The sequence below is a fragment of the Ranitomeya variabilis genome, chromosome 7, assembly GCF_051348905.1.
Source record: "Ranitomeya variabilis isolate aRanVar5 chromosome 7, aRanVar5.hap1, whole genome shotgun sequence".
Taxonomy (NCBI): domain Eukaryota; kingdom Metazoa; phylum Chordata; class Amphibia; order Anura; family Dendrobatidae; genus Ranitomeya; species Ranitomeya variabilis.
Window position 1 is genome coordinate 202857500 of NC_135238.1, and position 16301 is coordinate 202873800.

The window sequence follows — 16301 nt, forward strand, 5'->3', positions numbered from 1 at the left end:
TGCACATATGACAGCACATGTTAAATCTGTGTAGAAGTGGGGGGAGCAGTACCTGCCCGACATTTTGACACAGCTTATCTTTGTGGATAATAAAAAAGTAAAGGGTTTTTCTCAAGATGTCTCTTGAGCAGCTCAGAACTCTGTAGTCTCCTTACTTCCTGATTTTTGGAGGGGCGGGTTCTCCTCTTTGAATGACAGGTCTGGTGAGTAGCAGAGCTGTAATATTAGGCCGGGATCACACTTGCGAGTTCAATGCGAGAAACTCGTGCATCAAGTCCCGGCACTGCCGCCGGCCCTTGGGACCGCAGCATGCAGCTGCATAGAAATACATGCAGCCACACATTCCGTTCCCGAGTGTCGGCGGCAGTGCTGGGACTTGATGCAAGAGACTCGTGCGAGTTTCTCGCATTGAACTAGCAAGTGTGACCCCGGCCTTTGTCGAACTATAAAGCCCAGAACAAGTTTTGCTACAGCATATTAAGCAATCAGTGGTTTGTTCTGAGTCTACACTGTTATCACTGTATTTGCATATAGAGGTAACAGTGCATTTGAACAAGCGCACAGCTCAGGACAGTGAAAACCATGATACTGGGTGCCAGGGACTGTGGTTCTACAGGACTGAAAACACCAACTCTTCAGGAGCCGAGAGGGGGAGGAACGAGGATGGTGAGCAGAAAACTGTGGTATAGAAATCAGTGGGCTAGACAGAGCTGACAGATCTGTAGGGGATAACTAATGTAATGACAGCACACCCTTGGCCAGGCTCTGTTGGTTGAGCTTCATGGAAACCAGCTGTACACCATGAAAGATAAAAGCTGTCACTGCAAGAGAATGACAGCAGATAGAAAAAGCAAGTCAATTGCAAACTTGCTTATTTTCATGCTAACTAATTAAAGCAAATTGAATAACTTCAGAATCTGATTTGAAGTTATTTTTTTCCTCAATGTCATCATGTATAAGGTAGGCATCTGCCAGCACCGTAAACAGTAGATTATTGGTCTTCCCACTTTAAAAAATACAGGTAACAGCAGGCTCAGACTGGCCCGTTTGGGAACAGGTGAATTCCCCGATGGGCCCTTGTGCGGGGTCGGGTCACCACTCGATATAAATAAATATATATATAACCAGCTTGCATGTGGGTAAACAGTGGACCCCCAGAGTCAGTGTTACTGGTGGGCCCTTGGCACCGCAGTGTGCTGGGTGACAGTACAATACAGCTCATATCTCATAATTTGGTAAAGCATTTTGTTTCTAGTGACATTCTCCACTTTACTAGTGTTTTTCCACATAAGTCAAAACTACACGTTGCTGTTACATCATCCATGGAGAAGAGACCACAGCTGCTATACAACCAATCATAAACTAAGGCAGAAATGTTATGGTATTGGAAAAATACATAAATGCAGGATCAACATCTTTATAGACAAACATAAAAAATAAGTTAAAATTTCAGTTTAATACAGAATTATATTAGACAAATTGATGTAAAAAAAAGAACAAATACCTTTGCCTCGGCGTCCCAGCACAGGCGCATCAATTCTGCAAAACTTCTCGGACAGGAGCTGGGAATGGTCAACCTCTGAAAACAAGAGAAACAGAAATATTTTTGTATCATGATCTACTGAAAATGAAACATTCTGGAATTCACTGGGAAAACAATCCGAGATTTTAAAGGACTGCGCTAAGGCAATGACCAGGTTTAGCACCCTCTAAAAGTTTCATGTTTTCCCGGAGACATTTCCAATTAGTAATCCATGGAGTAACATGATGAAAACTCCGCAAAGGCCTCCTCTTGAAGTGATGCAAAAGGTTTATTCTGGTAATGAACATGGAAGTGTGGTGAGCTCAGAAGAACAACAGCGTTCATTATGGCCTCATTATATTTTGGACTTTTTTGCCAATTGCATTTACAAATAAACTAATCTAAACTAACAAGTATTTTTTTTAACAAAACTAATGTAGATTCAAATTTTTTTTTTTATTTTGCCCACAGAGTTTTAAGGGTGAATTGGCAAATATCTCTGATACCGTTTCTTTTATTAATCGCTATAGTTTTTTCCCTAAATATTGGAAGTTTAATATGATGCAATTATAAGGTAAGTTAACGAAGACATGAACATTGTGAAAAAGAAGCTTTTGCCTGTTGTATGTTTTATTATCCTTCATGTAGGTTTTGTTTTACCAAGTACATTATACTTTCATCTATTAGGGTTTTATGTTGTAGAGACATCTAATTATTTACCCTATTTTGCAGGAGAATATTATAAAAAAAAATGTTGATCTAGTCTAATTGCTACTTGGAGTCACATTGAAAATGTTTCCTTTTAGGCCTTTTATGGTAGATTATCTCTTCTCTTATAGGATCTCTGCCATTCTTTGTACCAATATAGGGAAACAAAGAGTAAATTTTACACTTCTCGCTTGTTTCCTTTTATTCTGGTTGAACTTGATGGGCATAGGTATACTCTCAGTTATATTATGTAGCTTGTATTCACTTTCATATTATTTATACATTTCATAAAATTTACATTTATGATATGAAAACATTATTATTCTGATACTAGATATAATTACTCTATTGAGGGGATAATAAAAAAAATCTTGCAGCTAGCTCACCAACAAAGGTGAGAAGTGCAGGGGCACAGGACTCAGTTGTGACCAAATGTAGACAATTCAAAAAGAAAAAAATGGTTTAAATCTGGATAAAATATAAAACCGTATTGAGAAAAGAAGCTTAAAAAAAGATTCCATGTTGCTCACAGACAAAGTTCTGAGACAAAGAACGTCGGAGTGTGTTCGAAACGCGTAGATGTTTTTTTTCAGAGCGCAACATAGAATCTACTTTTTTACGTCTGTCCCAATAAAGTTTTAGATTTTATCCGGAATTGAAACAATTTTTTCCTTTTATAATTACTCCTCCCTCTAACCCCAAATCATAAACTTTTTATGACGACAGCACTTTTATTATATGCTTTACCAAATGTATTACTTTATTTGGCATAGTTTTTATAATATAAAATGAAGGAAATGTATAAAAAAGGTCAAATATAAAATGTATAAAATTATGTCAAATAGACATTAGAAGTGGCCGTGGATTGTGTCTCTATGAGCTAGTACCAGTACCAAATTTTAGGACACCCGTGTATGTATGTGTATGTGCAATAAGGACTATAATGCTATTGCAGAAAAATATTATACCCAATACCATACATTTTTACTTTTCTGATCAGCCACTTAAAGTTTCTAAGAAGAATACTACTTGCTTCCTGTTACAGACAGAAAAGATTTATATATATATATATATATATAAAGTCCAAGCAAAAGATACGAAAAAATAGCGGCACTACCCTAGTCGGGTCAATATCGCAAACTCACCACTGCGGGAACAACGATGGTCTCTGTGCTGCAAAACACCGTATTAACTGCGGGGTGCTCCTTCAGGGAAAACAGTCTTTGAATTCAGAAGAAGTCCATAAGAAATGATGAGGGCACTCACCGCATAGAATATACGAAAGTTCCTTTATTGAAGATAAAACATCCAGACAACGGTCATGGCCGGGGGAGAGGCAACTCGTGCGAGCAGGGGTGGACAACGGCCGTTTCGCGCTGTCTTGCGCTTCAACGGGTCGCTAGACCTTCAATAAAGGAACTTTCGTATATTCTATGCGGTGAGTGCCCTCATCATTTCTTATGGACTTCTTCTGAATATATATATATATATATATATATATATATATATATATATATTATCAAAGAGATGACTCAAAGGCCTTGGTTGTTACAATGCAACGAGCGGCAATAGCATGCTTCAAAGTCATGAAATAATAAAAAAAAATCATCACTAATAATTGTAAATATTAAAATCTTAAAGGAAAAAAATTACAAATGTCTAATATTTTATACCTTGTACTGAAGTATTATATAGACATACAAAGTAAATTCCATTGCATGTGGAGCGTTAGAATTAGCAAAGTGTTTGCTTTGTGACTGAGCGACCTTCACACAGGGAAGGTCATTGATGACGACTAGTGCAAAGGTAGGAGAAAAATAAAAAGTAGCTGATGGCAACCAGTAATCTTGGCTCAGAATTCTTTTCAAATTCTGATTGGTTTTCATTTGCAGTTTCTTTTTTCTCGCCTCCAGTTTTGTATCCAGAAATGGACTAGGCTCAAGATGGCAACTCAAACTCCATATTAAATGAGTTTATATTTTATAGTAATAAAAATGTTGTTGCAACAATCATTGTGCTGCGCATAAATCTCAGAGTGAAGACATTTAAGAAAGTTTTAAACAGCAGAGATATTTCCCGTCTGATTTCTCTAGCATAGGAAGTGTTTACAGCACTAAAGACTTCATTCAATGGAAAAAAGCTTTGAGGAGGAACCTTGCCGTTCAGCCGCAGCCTTGCCAATACATGTTATGAACATACCTTTAATGTGGAGTTGAACATCCTGCGGGAGGCTAAACTGTAATTTTCTTTATTTTTTTTTTCTTCTTTTATTTTTGAAACTCTCATCTAAAGTGACAGCTTCTTGTAGTAAAACGTCTCCTGCTGGGAGAGTTAAGTTGAAGTAGCTGAAGGTCTCTCACTGAAATATCAACTCCTGGCCAGTAAAAAGATGCCCAAAATCGCGGGAGACGGAGTTAAACTGGTCCCCTACCTTGGACGCAATGGCTCCTTTCATCACGAAGAGCAAACCCCCAGGTTACCCTATTGAGACTGAGAAACTAGTACAGTAGTTCTACAATATTTGATCTACAACATCACGATGTGAAGCCGCAACAATTAGATGTAAAGGGTCCATTCATGAGGAATAACATCACTTTGACCCTTTGTGTTAGCTCCTACTGGTAATCTTTCCATAAGCGTTGAACTTACTTTCAATTTGAAGAAGATGAAAAAGTCTTTTGCAAACCCCCAATACTGTTTTCATATCTATCAACTGGATCTGAGCAAAAAAAAGTAGCCTTACCTCATTTTTTTCTACCACGAGCCAAGCCACTTGCAGTCCTTCCAAGCCTTTAAAAGGAACCTCTCTTGTTAACATTTCCCATAAAACCTTAAAAAAAAAGAACATAAACACAATTCACCACATTTACAACTTAAGCTGTGTAGTTTACATAAATAACGGTATAACATCCACAGGCTAGCAGAATCAAGATATATTCAATAAAACTCAAGATTATAAATTACTGAACGTCAGGTTTAGTGTCAATTAATAATAGAATAAACACTAAAATTTCTACTGACAAAATATTGTTTAATTACAGGAAAACAAAAAAATAAATAATAATAATAATAACTGTATCTGCTTAGCCGAAAAAAAACAACAACTTAAAAAATTGTATCAATGTTAAATTAACAATCTAAAATACATTAACAAACCAACTACCGTATTTAAAACAAAACTTTCAATTTGGTCTTTAATGAGCGCACTCAAGAAAAGGTGATGCGTTACAGTACAATTCTTAAACAGTTTCTAAAAGGGTTTATAAGATCAGATATAAAAATATATTTATTTCATCACTTACGTACTGTAAGCTAAAATTTACAAAAAAATATGAAGTTTATATCATCAAGGTTTTTAGATTTTATAGTCCCATAAATATTTAAGAAACTCTACAATCTTATATCTTAATAATACATTATTTTTTTTGCAGCTAGGATTAAAACTGTAGTTGTAACACAGCAGTTGAAAAAGGGAATAGTTGCTGCACTTAGGTTTCGTTCCTAGTGCCAAAGAGGCCCAAAGTCCTCATGGCCACATAAGAAGACACCAGTGTAATGAACGGCACATGGTAGACAGGGGCCTTGTCACAAATTTTGTATTTGAGCCAATAAGCTTCAGTTTATGACATTACTGCAATGCAGTTTTGAAAAAACAGTTTTAAGGGAACCACCTGAACTTGGAAAAGCTTGAATCAGAAAACATCAATCTTAAGATATTTCAATACATAACTAGTATGCCAAGTGTGAGGTTTTGGGTATGAGGAAATGTTGGGTTTTTCTGAAGATGAAAAGATAGGTGTTGTAGGAGCTTTACTATAAATTAAATCCCTTTAAAACTAAGCAATGCACTCAAAAATATGTACTGCCATGATATTATAAAAAATATTATTTAGAGCTTTCAAAAACATGATAATTGTGAGTTTTTCACTAACATTCTAATCGAGAAAACACAGAGGAGGCAGATTTAGTGCCACACAATTACATATCTGCATGACAGGGCCATGTACATTCGTAATCACTTCTGGACAGCCTATAAATGTAAAGTCTCCAAGCCTGACCCCTAAAGTGCAAGTACTAAGAAAACATCTTCAGGATTGAGTATACGATTCCTTACCCATTTCTCAGAGTTTATCTGCCGATCCATGTTTTGTATGACAACATGCATTTTGTATGATACATCCTCGGGGTGTCTATCTAGTAAGGATTTGATTTTCTCCAGTGTGTTAGCGTTATGTTGGAGCTGCTATCAGTGATTTCGATGATTATTCTGCTGTGACAGTGATTGAAAAGTGTGATGGTCCCAAACTGTGTGGCCATCTGTTCCTTTCCCAGACCAGTTCTATACAATTTAAGAGGGACCTGTCAGCTTGGAAATGCTGTTCAGTCTATGGTCATTGTGTTATAGAGCAGGAGAATCTCAGCAGAGTGATATATAGTAGAGTTGAGCCAAAAGATTTTCAGAATGTCCATTGGTTGTGTCTATAGTCCAAGGTCACCAGACCAAAACATTCCTCCTACCTAACAACATCCCCAGCTCTTCTTCTGATTAGGAGGCCCAGCACATTGTCTTCTTTGTGGGCAATGCATGCATAACATTGCGCCAAGCCAACTACTTAGAAGATACGCCCAATTTGCCAGCAGGTTGGCGGAGGTTCGCTGGACTCTGGTGTGGTCGTCACGAACTACCAAAATAGTGGTTAGACCATCTTGGGGAATCTTTTTGCTCAACTGTAATATGTAGGTTTTTGAGAAAACTTTCAGAATAGTCTTTACTTTGATTGAAATCCTTGCTCACTCTGAGATTAGGAATATACTGGGGGGTCCTAATCCATGATTAACAACCTACTGATTTACAAAGATGTCAGTCAGTGATTAGGACCACATCTTTGACTTCTAAGCCCAAGATGTGGAAGAATTTCAATTAATAAAATACAAGTTATGCTATAGATACTTCTATTCTCTTAATAGTTAATACCCCATAATATTCTGCTGCCAAAATCAGACAATTGGTGAAATCAAATAGGTTTCCTTTTCGGGTTGAACAAAACCATTAGTGCCACTCACCACACCATAAGAGTAAGTATCACATGTCTCAGATACTGGAAGACTCTGGATTACTTCTGGTGCCATCCAAGGAAACGTCCCTACAAGGGACATATGAGTTGTGTGGGAATGGAACCTTGAGGCACCAAAGTCACAAATCTAAGTAACAAAAAAAAAGCTATTTAGGGGACAATCTTTATTCTAACATTGCCAAAAAAACTCAATTAATGAATTGTGCTTGATATCTTACCTTTAGTACTCCATCCATGGTTATCACAACTAGAAAAAAAGCAAAAATAAATAAATGTTACAGAAATACCATGTGGTACAATACTATTCTTATTATAGTAGTTAACTATACTATTACTCCATTGGAAATATAAAATAACAATATCACATTAATATATGATCTATATATAATGCTGCTAGTTTTCTAATAGGTTTGTTCATTATACTAAAGAGCAACTACTTGAAGGGTACCTCCACATGGGACAAATTTATCCGAAAAATAATCTACGTCAAACTGCATCAGAGTTACAAGTCAATTGGTAGTAAATTTTGCCATGGAATTTACCCTATGGATTGAAAAAGTTAAAACCTGAAATGAGTTGATATAAAATGCTGTGATCAATAGCGGCTTTGTATTCTATAAGGATCGCATATCTCATCGTAGGAATAGACTAACAAACTATTATTAGTTGTTTTAGTACTGTAGACAAGACAAAAACTTTGGAAGCCACTGTGTTCTGAGGTTCTAAATTTGGGAAGGCAAGATTAACAGACCACTTCGAGTACTTTAACTTTCTGTTATCCCCTGTATTAAAGTTTAATCCGCAAGTTTCAATCTCAGGAGCCATCATCAAGAAGGGAGGAATGTTTATTTAGACACACTCTGTACATGGAATGCTAACATAAGGAGCTATCAACATCAAAGCCATGGATTCATGGCTTAGACGATTGGGCCAGTTATGCACAGGATGGATAAGTGGTGGGGGCTTTACTGGAGGGAAAGCTATGAAGTCATAAGTTACCACTATTCTCTTCTCCGCATGACCACAGTGAGGAAGTGTCTGAATGTAGCAGTGGTGGTCAATGATACTCGGTTCGGCACCAATCAAAGTCAATAGAGCTGATGGACACAGGGCTCAGATGTTTCCTTACGGTAAGACATGTGTCACACAACAGCTGTTCTCAGACGAGTCGCGCCGCCAAAAACATCTGTGCAAATTGTCTGCGACTATTTTAGAGCTTTGATTTTGCTGTAAAAAAATAGTCAAATCGCAGAAAAGCGGCACATAAGTCACAATGGCATGTGACTTATGAAATCTATGGCAGCAACTTGTGAACAAAGACAGAAAATCCAACACCTTTGGAATTATTTGCAGGAGGTCGCAGGGCACAATACAAAGCCACACTGCAATTTCAGTGCCGAGCAACAAACGTAGCCCTAGTCTTCATGTCATAATTAGAAGCAGGTCAGCACACTTTCGACTAAAAATAATATAGACAATAAAGACCGGCACTCACTTCTTCAAAATTATTTGTGATTTATTTAAACAGAAGCAATTTTCAAAGGCTCAGTGTGAGTCGAAACGCGTCACATGTATGATGCCTTTCTTTGAATAAATCACGAATAATCTTTGAAGAAGGGAGTGGCGGTCGTTATTGTCTATTATGAAGAGGGATGCTATCTAGCGATAAGCGAGCATGCTCTGATAAGGTGTTATCTGAGCATGCTCGAGTGCTAATAGAGCATTCCGCCATGCTCGAATAATATGTTTGAGTCCCCGCCACTGCATGTCTCGCGGCTGTTCGTCAGCCGCAACACATGGAGGAAAAGCTTGTTTGTTAGGCAATCCCTGAATGTGTTGAAGCTGTTGAACAGCCGCGAAACATGCAGCTGCTGCGACTCGAGCATATTTTTCGACTATGAATGAAAATACTCAATTAGAACACGAGCATGCTCCGATAACTCCTTATCTGTGTACGCTCGCTCATCCCTAATGCTATCCCTAGACGCATGCACCACAAGGTTTATTTCGCGTGCCAACTAGATACGTTTCACTATCGAGTAAAAGTCACAGAAATGCTTTTAAAATGTATCTTATATTTAGAGAATATCTTATATATTTAAAAAAATATTATAAGAATCTGTAAAGAATGTGAGAAATTTTTAATTTATGGAAAAAAAGCTTAAAATTTTTGCTTTACAAGTTAAAATACTACAAATAAAAAATAGTGAAGGATTTACTGTATATATAGTGATGAAACTCCTACGCAGTCACAACATAAACCTCTTACATAAATGATATCTTACCGTTTCTAGATTTGAGGTCTCTGTGTATTACCCGGATGGGAGCTTCCATGTGTAAGTAATGCATTCCTGTTCATGTACAGAAAAAAACACCTTGTAAACCAAAATAAAATCATAATTAAATCAGAATATGTTTTCCATGCAACAATAACTAGTGGTCATTTGCTGACTTTCCCTGTAAGGACTATTGTGATAGGATTAGGTTTAGTCCATCTAAAATACAAAAGTCATGTATGGTAAAGATGTTCTGCGAGAATAATAATGTATTTACCTGCTATCTGCCATTTGACAGAATTAGGCTTTCTTCACACGTTGCATTTTTTATAGCGCTTTTTGTTCTTCAAAGTTTTATTGTACAAACTAAAAGCCGCTTTTTACAGCACCAGCAAAAGCTATGAAAGTTCAGCTATCCCATGCACATGCTTGTTTTTTTTTCTTGACAATTGGAAAATTGCTGCGTTTTTTTAAATCTGAAGCATCTCACTTCTTTCAACGTTCTTGCAGCATTTTGTTCACCCATGCAAAGAAATTAAAGCGCAAAAATGCAACTAAGCGTTTTTGCAGCATTATTGGTGAATAAAACTAATTTTATTAAACGTACTGTAGACAAATGACACCTGTAATTTGCACCAAAAAAGCAGTTAAAATGCAGCAAAACCTGCTTTTTGTAAGCAGCTTCTTTACTGCCAAGAGAGCAGAGAAAAACGCTGCAAAAACACAATGTGTGAACATAGCTTTACTCTAGTTTTAGTGAAACATTGCTCATCGGTTGTAGAAGGAAACAGGGTTTTGTATTTTTCACATGTGTTTTAAGATGCCACATGCCTCCAAGAGCCACAAAGATCCACCATTAGAGCAAACCTGATATAGCGATAAACTGTATTACAAGGGCAGTGCATGACTCGAGGAACTGATGTATTGTGTTACATCTACTGCAGGAACTGTGGAGGTGGTACATGACTCAAGGACCTGATGTATTGTGTTACGCCTACTGCAGGACCTGTGGAGGTGGTACATGACTCAAGGACCTGATGTATTGTGTTACGTCTACTGCAGGACCTGTGGAGGTGGTACATGGCTCAAGGACTTGATGTAATGTGTTACGCCTACTGCAGGACCTGTGGAGGTGGTACATGACTCAAGGACTTGATGTATTGTGTTACGTCTACTGCAGGACCTGTGGAGGTGGTACATGGCTCAAGGACTTGATGTAATGTGTTACGCCTACTGCAGGACCTGTGGAGGTGGTACATGACTCAAGGACCTGATGTATTGTGTTACGCCTACTGCAGGTAATGTGGAGGTAGTACATGACTCAAGGACCTGATATATCATGCTATGCCTAATGCAGGAACTGTGGAGGTGGTACATGACTCAAGGACTTGATGTATTGTGTTATGACTACTGCAGGACCTGTGGAGGTGGTACATGAGTCAAGGACCTGATATATTGTGTTATTCCTACTGCAGGTAATGTGAAGATGGTACATGACTCAAGGACCTGATGTATTGTGTTATGCCTACTGCAGGTAATGTGAAGATGGTACATGACTCAAGGACCTGATGTATTGTGTTATGCTTACTGCAGGACCTGTGGAGGTGGTTCATGACTCAAGGACCTGATGTATTGTGCTACGCCTACTGCAGGAACTGTGGAGGTGGTACATGACTCAAGGACCTGATGTATTGTGTTACGCCTACTGCAGGTAATGTGGTAGTACATGACTCAAGGACCTGATGTATTGTGCTATGCCTAATGCAGGAACTGTGGAGGTGGTACATGACTCAAGGACTTGATGTATTGTGTTACGCCTACTGCAGGACCTGTGGAGGTGGTACATGACTCAAGGACCTGATATATTGTGTTACAACTACTGCAGGAACTGTGGAGGTGGTACATGACTCAAGGACCTGATGTATTGTGTTACACCTACAGCAGGAACTGTGGAGGTGGTACATGACTCAAGGACCTGATATATTGTGTTACGCCTGCTGCAGGAACTGTGGAGGTGGTACATGACTCAAGAACCTGATGTATTGTGTTACGCCTACTGCAGGAACTGTGGAGGTGGTACATGACTCAAGGACGTGTGTATTGTGTTACGTCTACTGCAGGTAATGTGGAGGTAGTACATGACTCAAGGACCTGATATATCATGCTATGCCTAATGCAGGAACTGTGGAGGTGGTACATGACTCAAGGACTTGATGTATTGTGTTACAACTACTGCAGGACCTGTGGAGGTGGTACATGAGTCAAGGACCTGATATATTGTGTTATTCCTACTGCAGGTAATGTGAAGATGGTACATGACTCAAGGACCTGATGTATTGTGTTATGCTTACTGCAGGACCTGTGGAGGTGGTTCATGACTCAAGGACCTGATATATTGTGCTCCGCCTACTGCAGGAGCTGTGGAGGTGGTACATGACTCAAGGACTTGTGTTGTGAAATTGGATTTTGGGCTCCCCCGGTGGCCACTGGTGGAATTGATCTGGTGTGCATCATCCCCTCTGTTCACCTGTTCCCATCAGGATGTGGGAGTCGCTATTTAACCTTGCTCCTCTGTCACTTCCATGCCGGTCAACATTGTAATCAGAAGCCTTTCTGTGCATGTTCCTGCTGCTAGACAACTTCCAGCTAAGTTGGACTTTAGTCCTTGTTTGTTTTTGCATTTTGTTCCAGTTCACAGCTGTAGTTTCGTTTCTGTGTCTGGAAAGCTCTTGTGATCTGAAATTGCCACTCTGATGTTATGAGTTAATACTAGAGTCTTAAAGTAATTTCAGGATGGTGTTTTGATAGTGTTTTTAGCTGACCATGAAAGTGTCCTTTCTGTCTTCCTGCTATTTAGTAAGCGGACCTCAATTTTGCTAAACCTATTTTCATACTACGTTTGTCATTTCATCTAAAATCACCGCCAATATTTGTGGGGGCCTCTGTCTGCCTTTCGGGGAATTTTCTCTAGAGGTGAGCCAGGACTATATTTTCCTCTGCCAGGATTAGTTAGTCCTCCGGCCGGCGCTGGGCGTCTAGGGATAAAACGCAGGCTACGCTACCCAGCTACTGTTAGTTGTGCGGCAGGTTTAGTTCATGGTCAGTTTAGTTTCCATCCTTCCAAGAGCTAGTTCTTATGTTTGCTGGGGCTATGTTCTCTTGCCATTGAGAACCATAACAGTTTGACCGGCCCTAAAAGGGTTAAATTAATTAACAGAGAAAGGAGAGAAAAGAGAAGTCTGCTGAAGATTTTTTTTTTTTTTCTTTTTTTCCTCAGTTCTGAGTGTGCTTGTAATTGAATCTCTTGCAAGTCTGCCTATGTTGCAGCCTTTCTCTCTCTCCTTCTAATCCTGGAATGGCTCTGTGTTCACCTGTTTAAATGGATATTCAGAGTTTAGCTGCAGGTTTGAATAATCTTACCACGAAAGTTCAAAATTTACAAGATTTTGTTGTTCATGTTCCTATATCTGAACCTAGAATTCCTTTGCCTGAATTTTTCTCGGGGAATAGATCTTGCTTTCAAAATTTCAAAAATAATTGCAGGTTGTTTTTGTCCCTGAAATCTCGCTCTGCTGGAGATCCTGCTCAGCAGGTCAGGATTGTGATTTCCTTGCTCCGGGGCGACCCTCAGGATTGGGCTTTTGCATTGGCTCCAGGGGATCCTGCGTTGCTCAATGTGGATGCGTTTTTTCTGGCCTTGGGGTTGCTTTATGAGGAACCTCAGTTAGAACTTCAAGCGGAAAAGGCCTTGATGTCCCTATCTCAGGGGCAAGACGAAGCTGAAATATACTGCCAGAAATTCCGTAAATGGGCTGTGCTTACTCAGTGGAATGAGTGCGCCCTGGCGGCGAATTTCAGAGAGGGTCTCTCTGATGCCATTAAAGATGTTATGGTGGGGTTCCCTGTGCCTGCGGGTCTGAATGAGTCCATGACAATGGCTATCCAGATCGATAGGCGTCTGCGGGAGCGCAAACCTGTGCACCATTTGGCGGTGTCTACTGAGAAGACGCCGGAGAGTATGCAATGTGATAGAATTCTGTCCAGAAGTGAACGGCAGAATTTTAGACGAAAAAATGGGTTGTGCTTCTATTGCGGTGATTCAACTCATGTTATATCAGCATGCTCTAAGCGTACTAAGAAGCTTGATAAGTCTGTTTCATTTGGCACTTTACAGTCTAGGTTTATTCTGTCTGTGACCCTGATTTGTTCTTTATCATCTATTACCGCGGATGCCTATGTCGACTCTGGCGCCGCTTTGAGTCTTATGGATTGGTCCTTTGCCAAACGCTGTGGGTATGATTTGGAGCCTCTTGAAACTCCTATACCCCTGAAGGGGATTGACTCCACCCCATTGGCTAGCAATAAACCACAATACTGGACACAAGTAACTATGCGGATTAATCCGGATCACCAGGAGATTATTCGCTTTCTTGTGCTGTATAACCTACATGATGTGTTGGTGCTTGGATTGCCATGGCTGCAATCTCATAACCCAGTCCTTGACTGGAAAGCTATGTCTGTGTTAAGCTGGGGATGTAAGGGGACGCATGGGGACGTACCTGTGGTTTCCATTTCATCATCTATTCCCTCTGAGATTCCTGAATTCTTGACTGAATATCGTGACGTTTTTGAAGAACCTAAGCTTGGTTCATTACCTCCGCACCGGGAGTGCGATTGTGCCATAGATTTGATTCCGGGTAGTAAATACCCTAAGGGTCGTTTATTTAATCTGTCTGTGCCTGAACATGCTGCTATGCGAGAATATATAAAGGAGTCCTTGGAAAAGGGACATATTCGTCCTTCGTCATCTCCCTTAGGAGCCGGTTTTTTCTTTGTGGCTAAGAAAGATGGCTCTTTGAGGCCGTGCATTGATTATCGGCTTTTGAATAAGATCACGGTTAAATATCAATATCCGTTGCCACTGCTGACTGATTTGTTTGCTCGCATAAAGGGGGCCAAGTGGTTCTCTAAGATAGATCTCCGTGGGGCGTATAATTTGGTGCGAATTAAGCAGGGGGATGAGTGGAAAACCGCATTTAATACGCCCGAGGGCCACTTTGAGTATTTGGTGATGCCTTTTGGTCTTTCAAATGCCCCTTCAGTCTTTCAGTCCTTTATGCATGACATTTTCCGTGATTATTTGGATAAATTTATGATTGTGTATCTGGATGATATTTTGATTTTTTCGGATGACTGGGACTCTCATGTCCAGCAGGTCAGGAGGGTTTTTCAGGTTTTGCGGTCTAATTCCTTGTGTGTGAAGGGTTCTAAGTGCGTTTTTGGGGTTCAAAAGATTTCCTTTTTGGGATATATTTTTTCCCCCTCTTCCATCGAGATGGATCCTGTCAAGGTTCAGGCTATTTGTGATTGGACGCAACCCTCTTCTCTTAAGAGTCTTCAGAAATTTTTGGGCTTTGCTAACTTTTATCGTCGATTTATTGCTGGTTTTTCTGATGTTGTTAGACCATTGACTGATTTTACTAAGAAGGGTGCTGATGTTGCTGATTGGTCCCCTGCTGCTGTGGAGGCCTTTCGGGAGCTTAAGCGCCGCTTTTCTTCCGCCCCTGTGCTGCGTCAGCCTGATGTTGCTCTTCCTTTTCAGGTTGAGGTCGACGCTTCTGAAATCGGAGCTGGGGCGGTTTTGTCGCAGAGAAGTTCCGATTGCTCCGTGATGAGACCTTGTGCTTTTTTCTCACGTAAATTTTCGCCCGCCGAGCGGAATTATGATGTTGGGAATCGGGAGCTTTTGGCCATGAAGTGGGCTTTTGAGGAGTGGCGTCATTGGCTTGAGGGGGCTAGACATCAGGTGGTGGTATTGACTGACCACAAAAATCTAATTTATCTTGAGTCCGCCAGACGCCTGAATCCTAGACAGGCGCGCTGGTCGTTGTTTTTCTCTCGGTTTAATTTTGTGGTGTCCTACCTGCCGGGTTCTAAGAATGTTAAGGCGGATGCCCTTTCTAGGAGTTTTGAGCCTGACTCCCCTGGTAATTCTGAACCTACAGGTATCCTTAAGGATGGAATGATATTGTCTGCCGTTTCTCCAGACCTGCGGCGGGCCTTGCAGGAGTTTCAGGCGGATAGACCTGATCGTTGCCCACCTGGTAGACTGTTTGTTCCTGATGATTGGACCAGTAAAGTCATTTCTGAGGTTCATTCTTCTGCGTTGGCAGGTCATCCTGGAATCTTTGGTACCAGGGATTTGGTGGCAAGGTCCTTCTGGTGGCCTTCCCTGTCTCGAGATGTGCGAGGCTTCGTGCAGTCTTGTGACGTTTGTGCTCGGGCCAAGCCTTGTTGTTCTCGGGCTAGTGGATTGTTGTTGCCCTTGCCTATCCCGAAGAGGCCCTGGACGCACATCTCGATGGATTTTATTTCGGATCTTCCTGTTTCTCAGAAGATGTCTGTCATCTGGGTGGTGTGTGATCGTTTCTCTAAGATGGTCCATTTGGTTCCCCTGCCTAAGTTGCCTTCTTCTTCCGAGTTGGTTCCTCTGTTTTTTCAAAATGTGGTCCGTTTGCATGGTATTCCGGAGAATATCGTTTCTGACAGAGGTACCCAATTCGTGTCTAGATTTTGGCGAGCATTCTGTGCTAGGATGGGCATAGATTTGTCTTTCTCGTCTGCTTTCCATCCTCAGACTAATGGCCAGACCGAGCGGACGAATCAGACCTTGGAGACATATTTGAGGTGTTTTGTGTCTGCAGATCAGGATGATTGGGT

The 16301-nt window shown here is 40.3% G+C and overlaps 1 protein-coding gene across 3 annotated transcripts in view; it reads right to left on the minus strand.

Annotated features, from left to right (window-relative positions):
* MAP3K20 (mitogen-activated protein kinase kinase kinase 20) overlaps positions 1 to 16301 on the minus strand; it is a 204536-nt gene that overhangs the window by 100977 nt on the left and 87258 nt on the right. For all 3 annotated transcript variants that reach the window (XM_077272676.1, XM_077272677.1, XM_077272679.1), the window contains exons 5-9: positions 9591 to 9656; positions 7524 to 7552; positions 7295 to 7432; positions 4974 to 5060; positions 1505 to 1579 (exon numbers count right to left, since the gene is read on the minus strand). In XM_077272676.1, coding sequence (XP_077128791.1) covers positions 1505 to 1579; positions 4974 to 5060; positions 7295 to 7432; positions 7524 to 7552; positions 9591 to 9656 — 395 coding nt within the window. The remainder of the gene's footprint in view (positions 1 to 1504; positions 1580 to 4973; positions 5061 to 7294; positions 7433 to 7523; positions 7553 to 9590; positions 9657 to 16301) is intronic.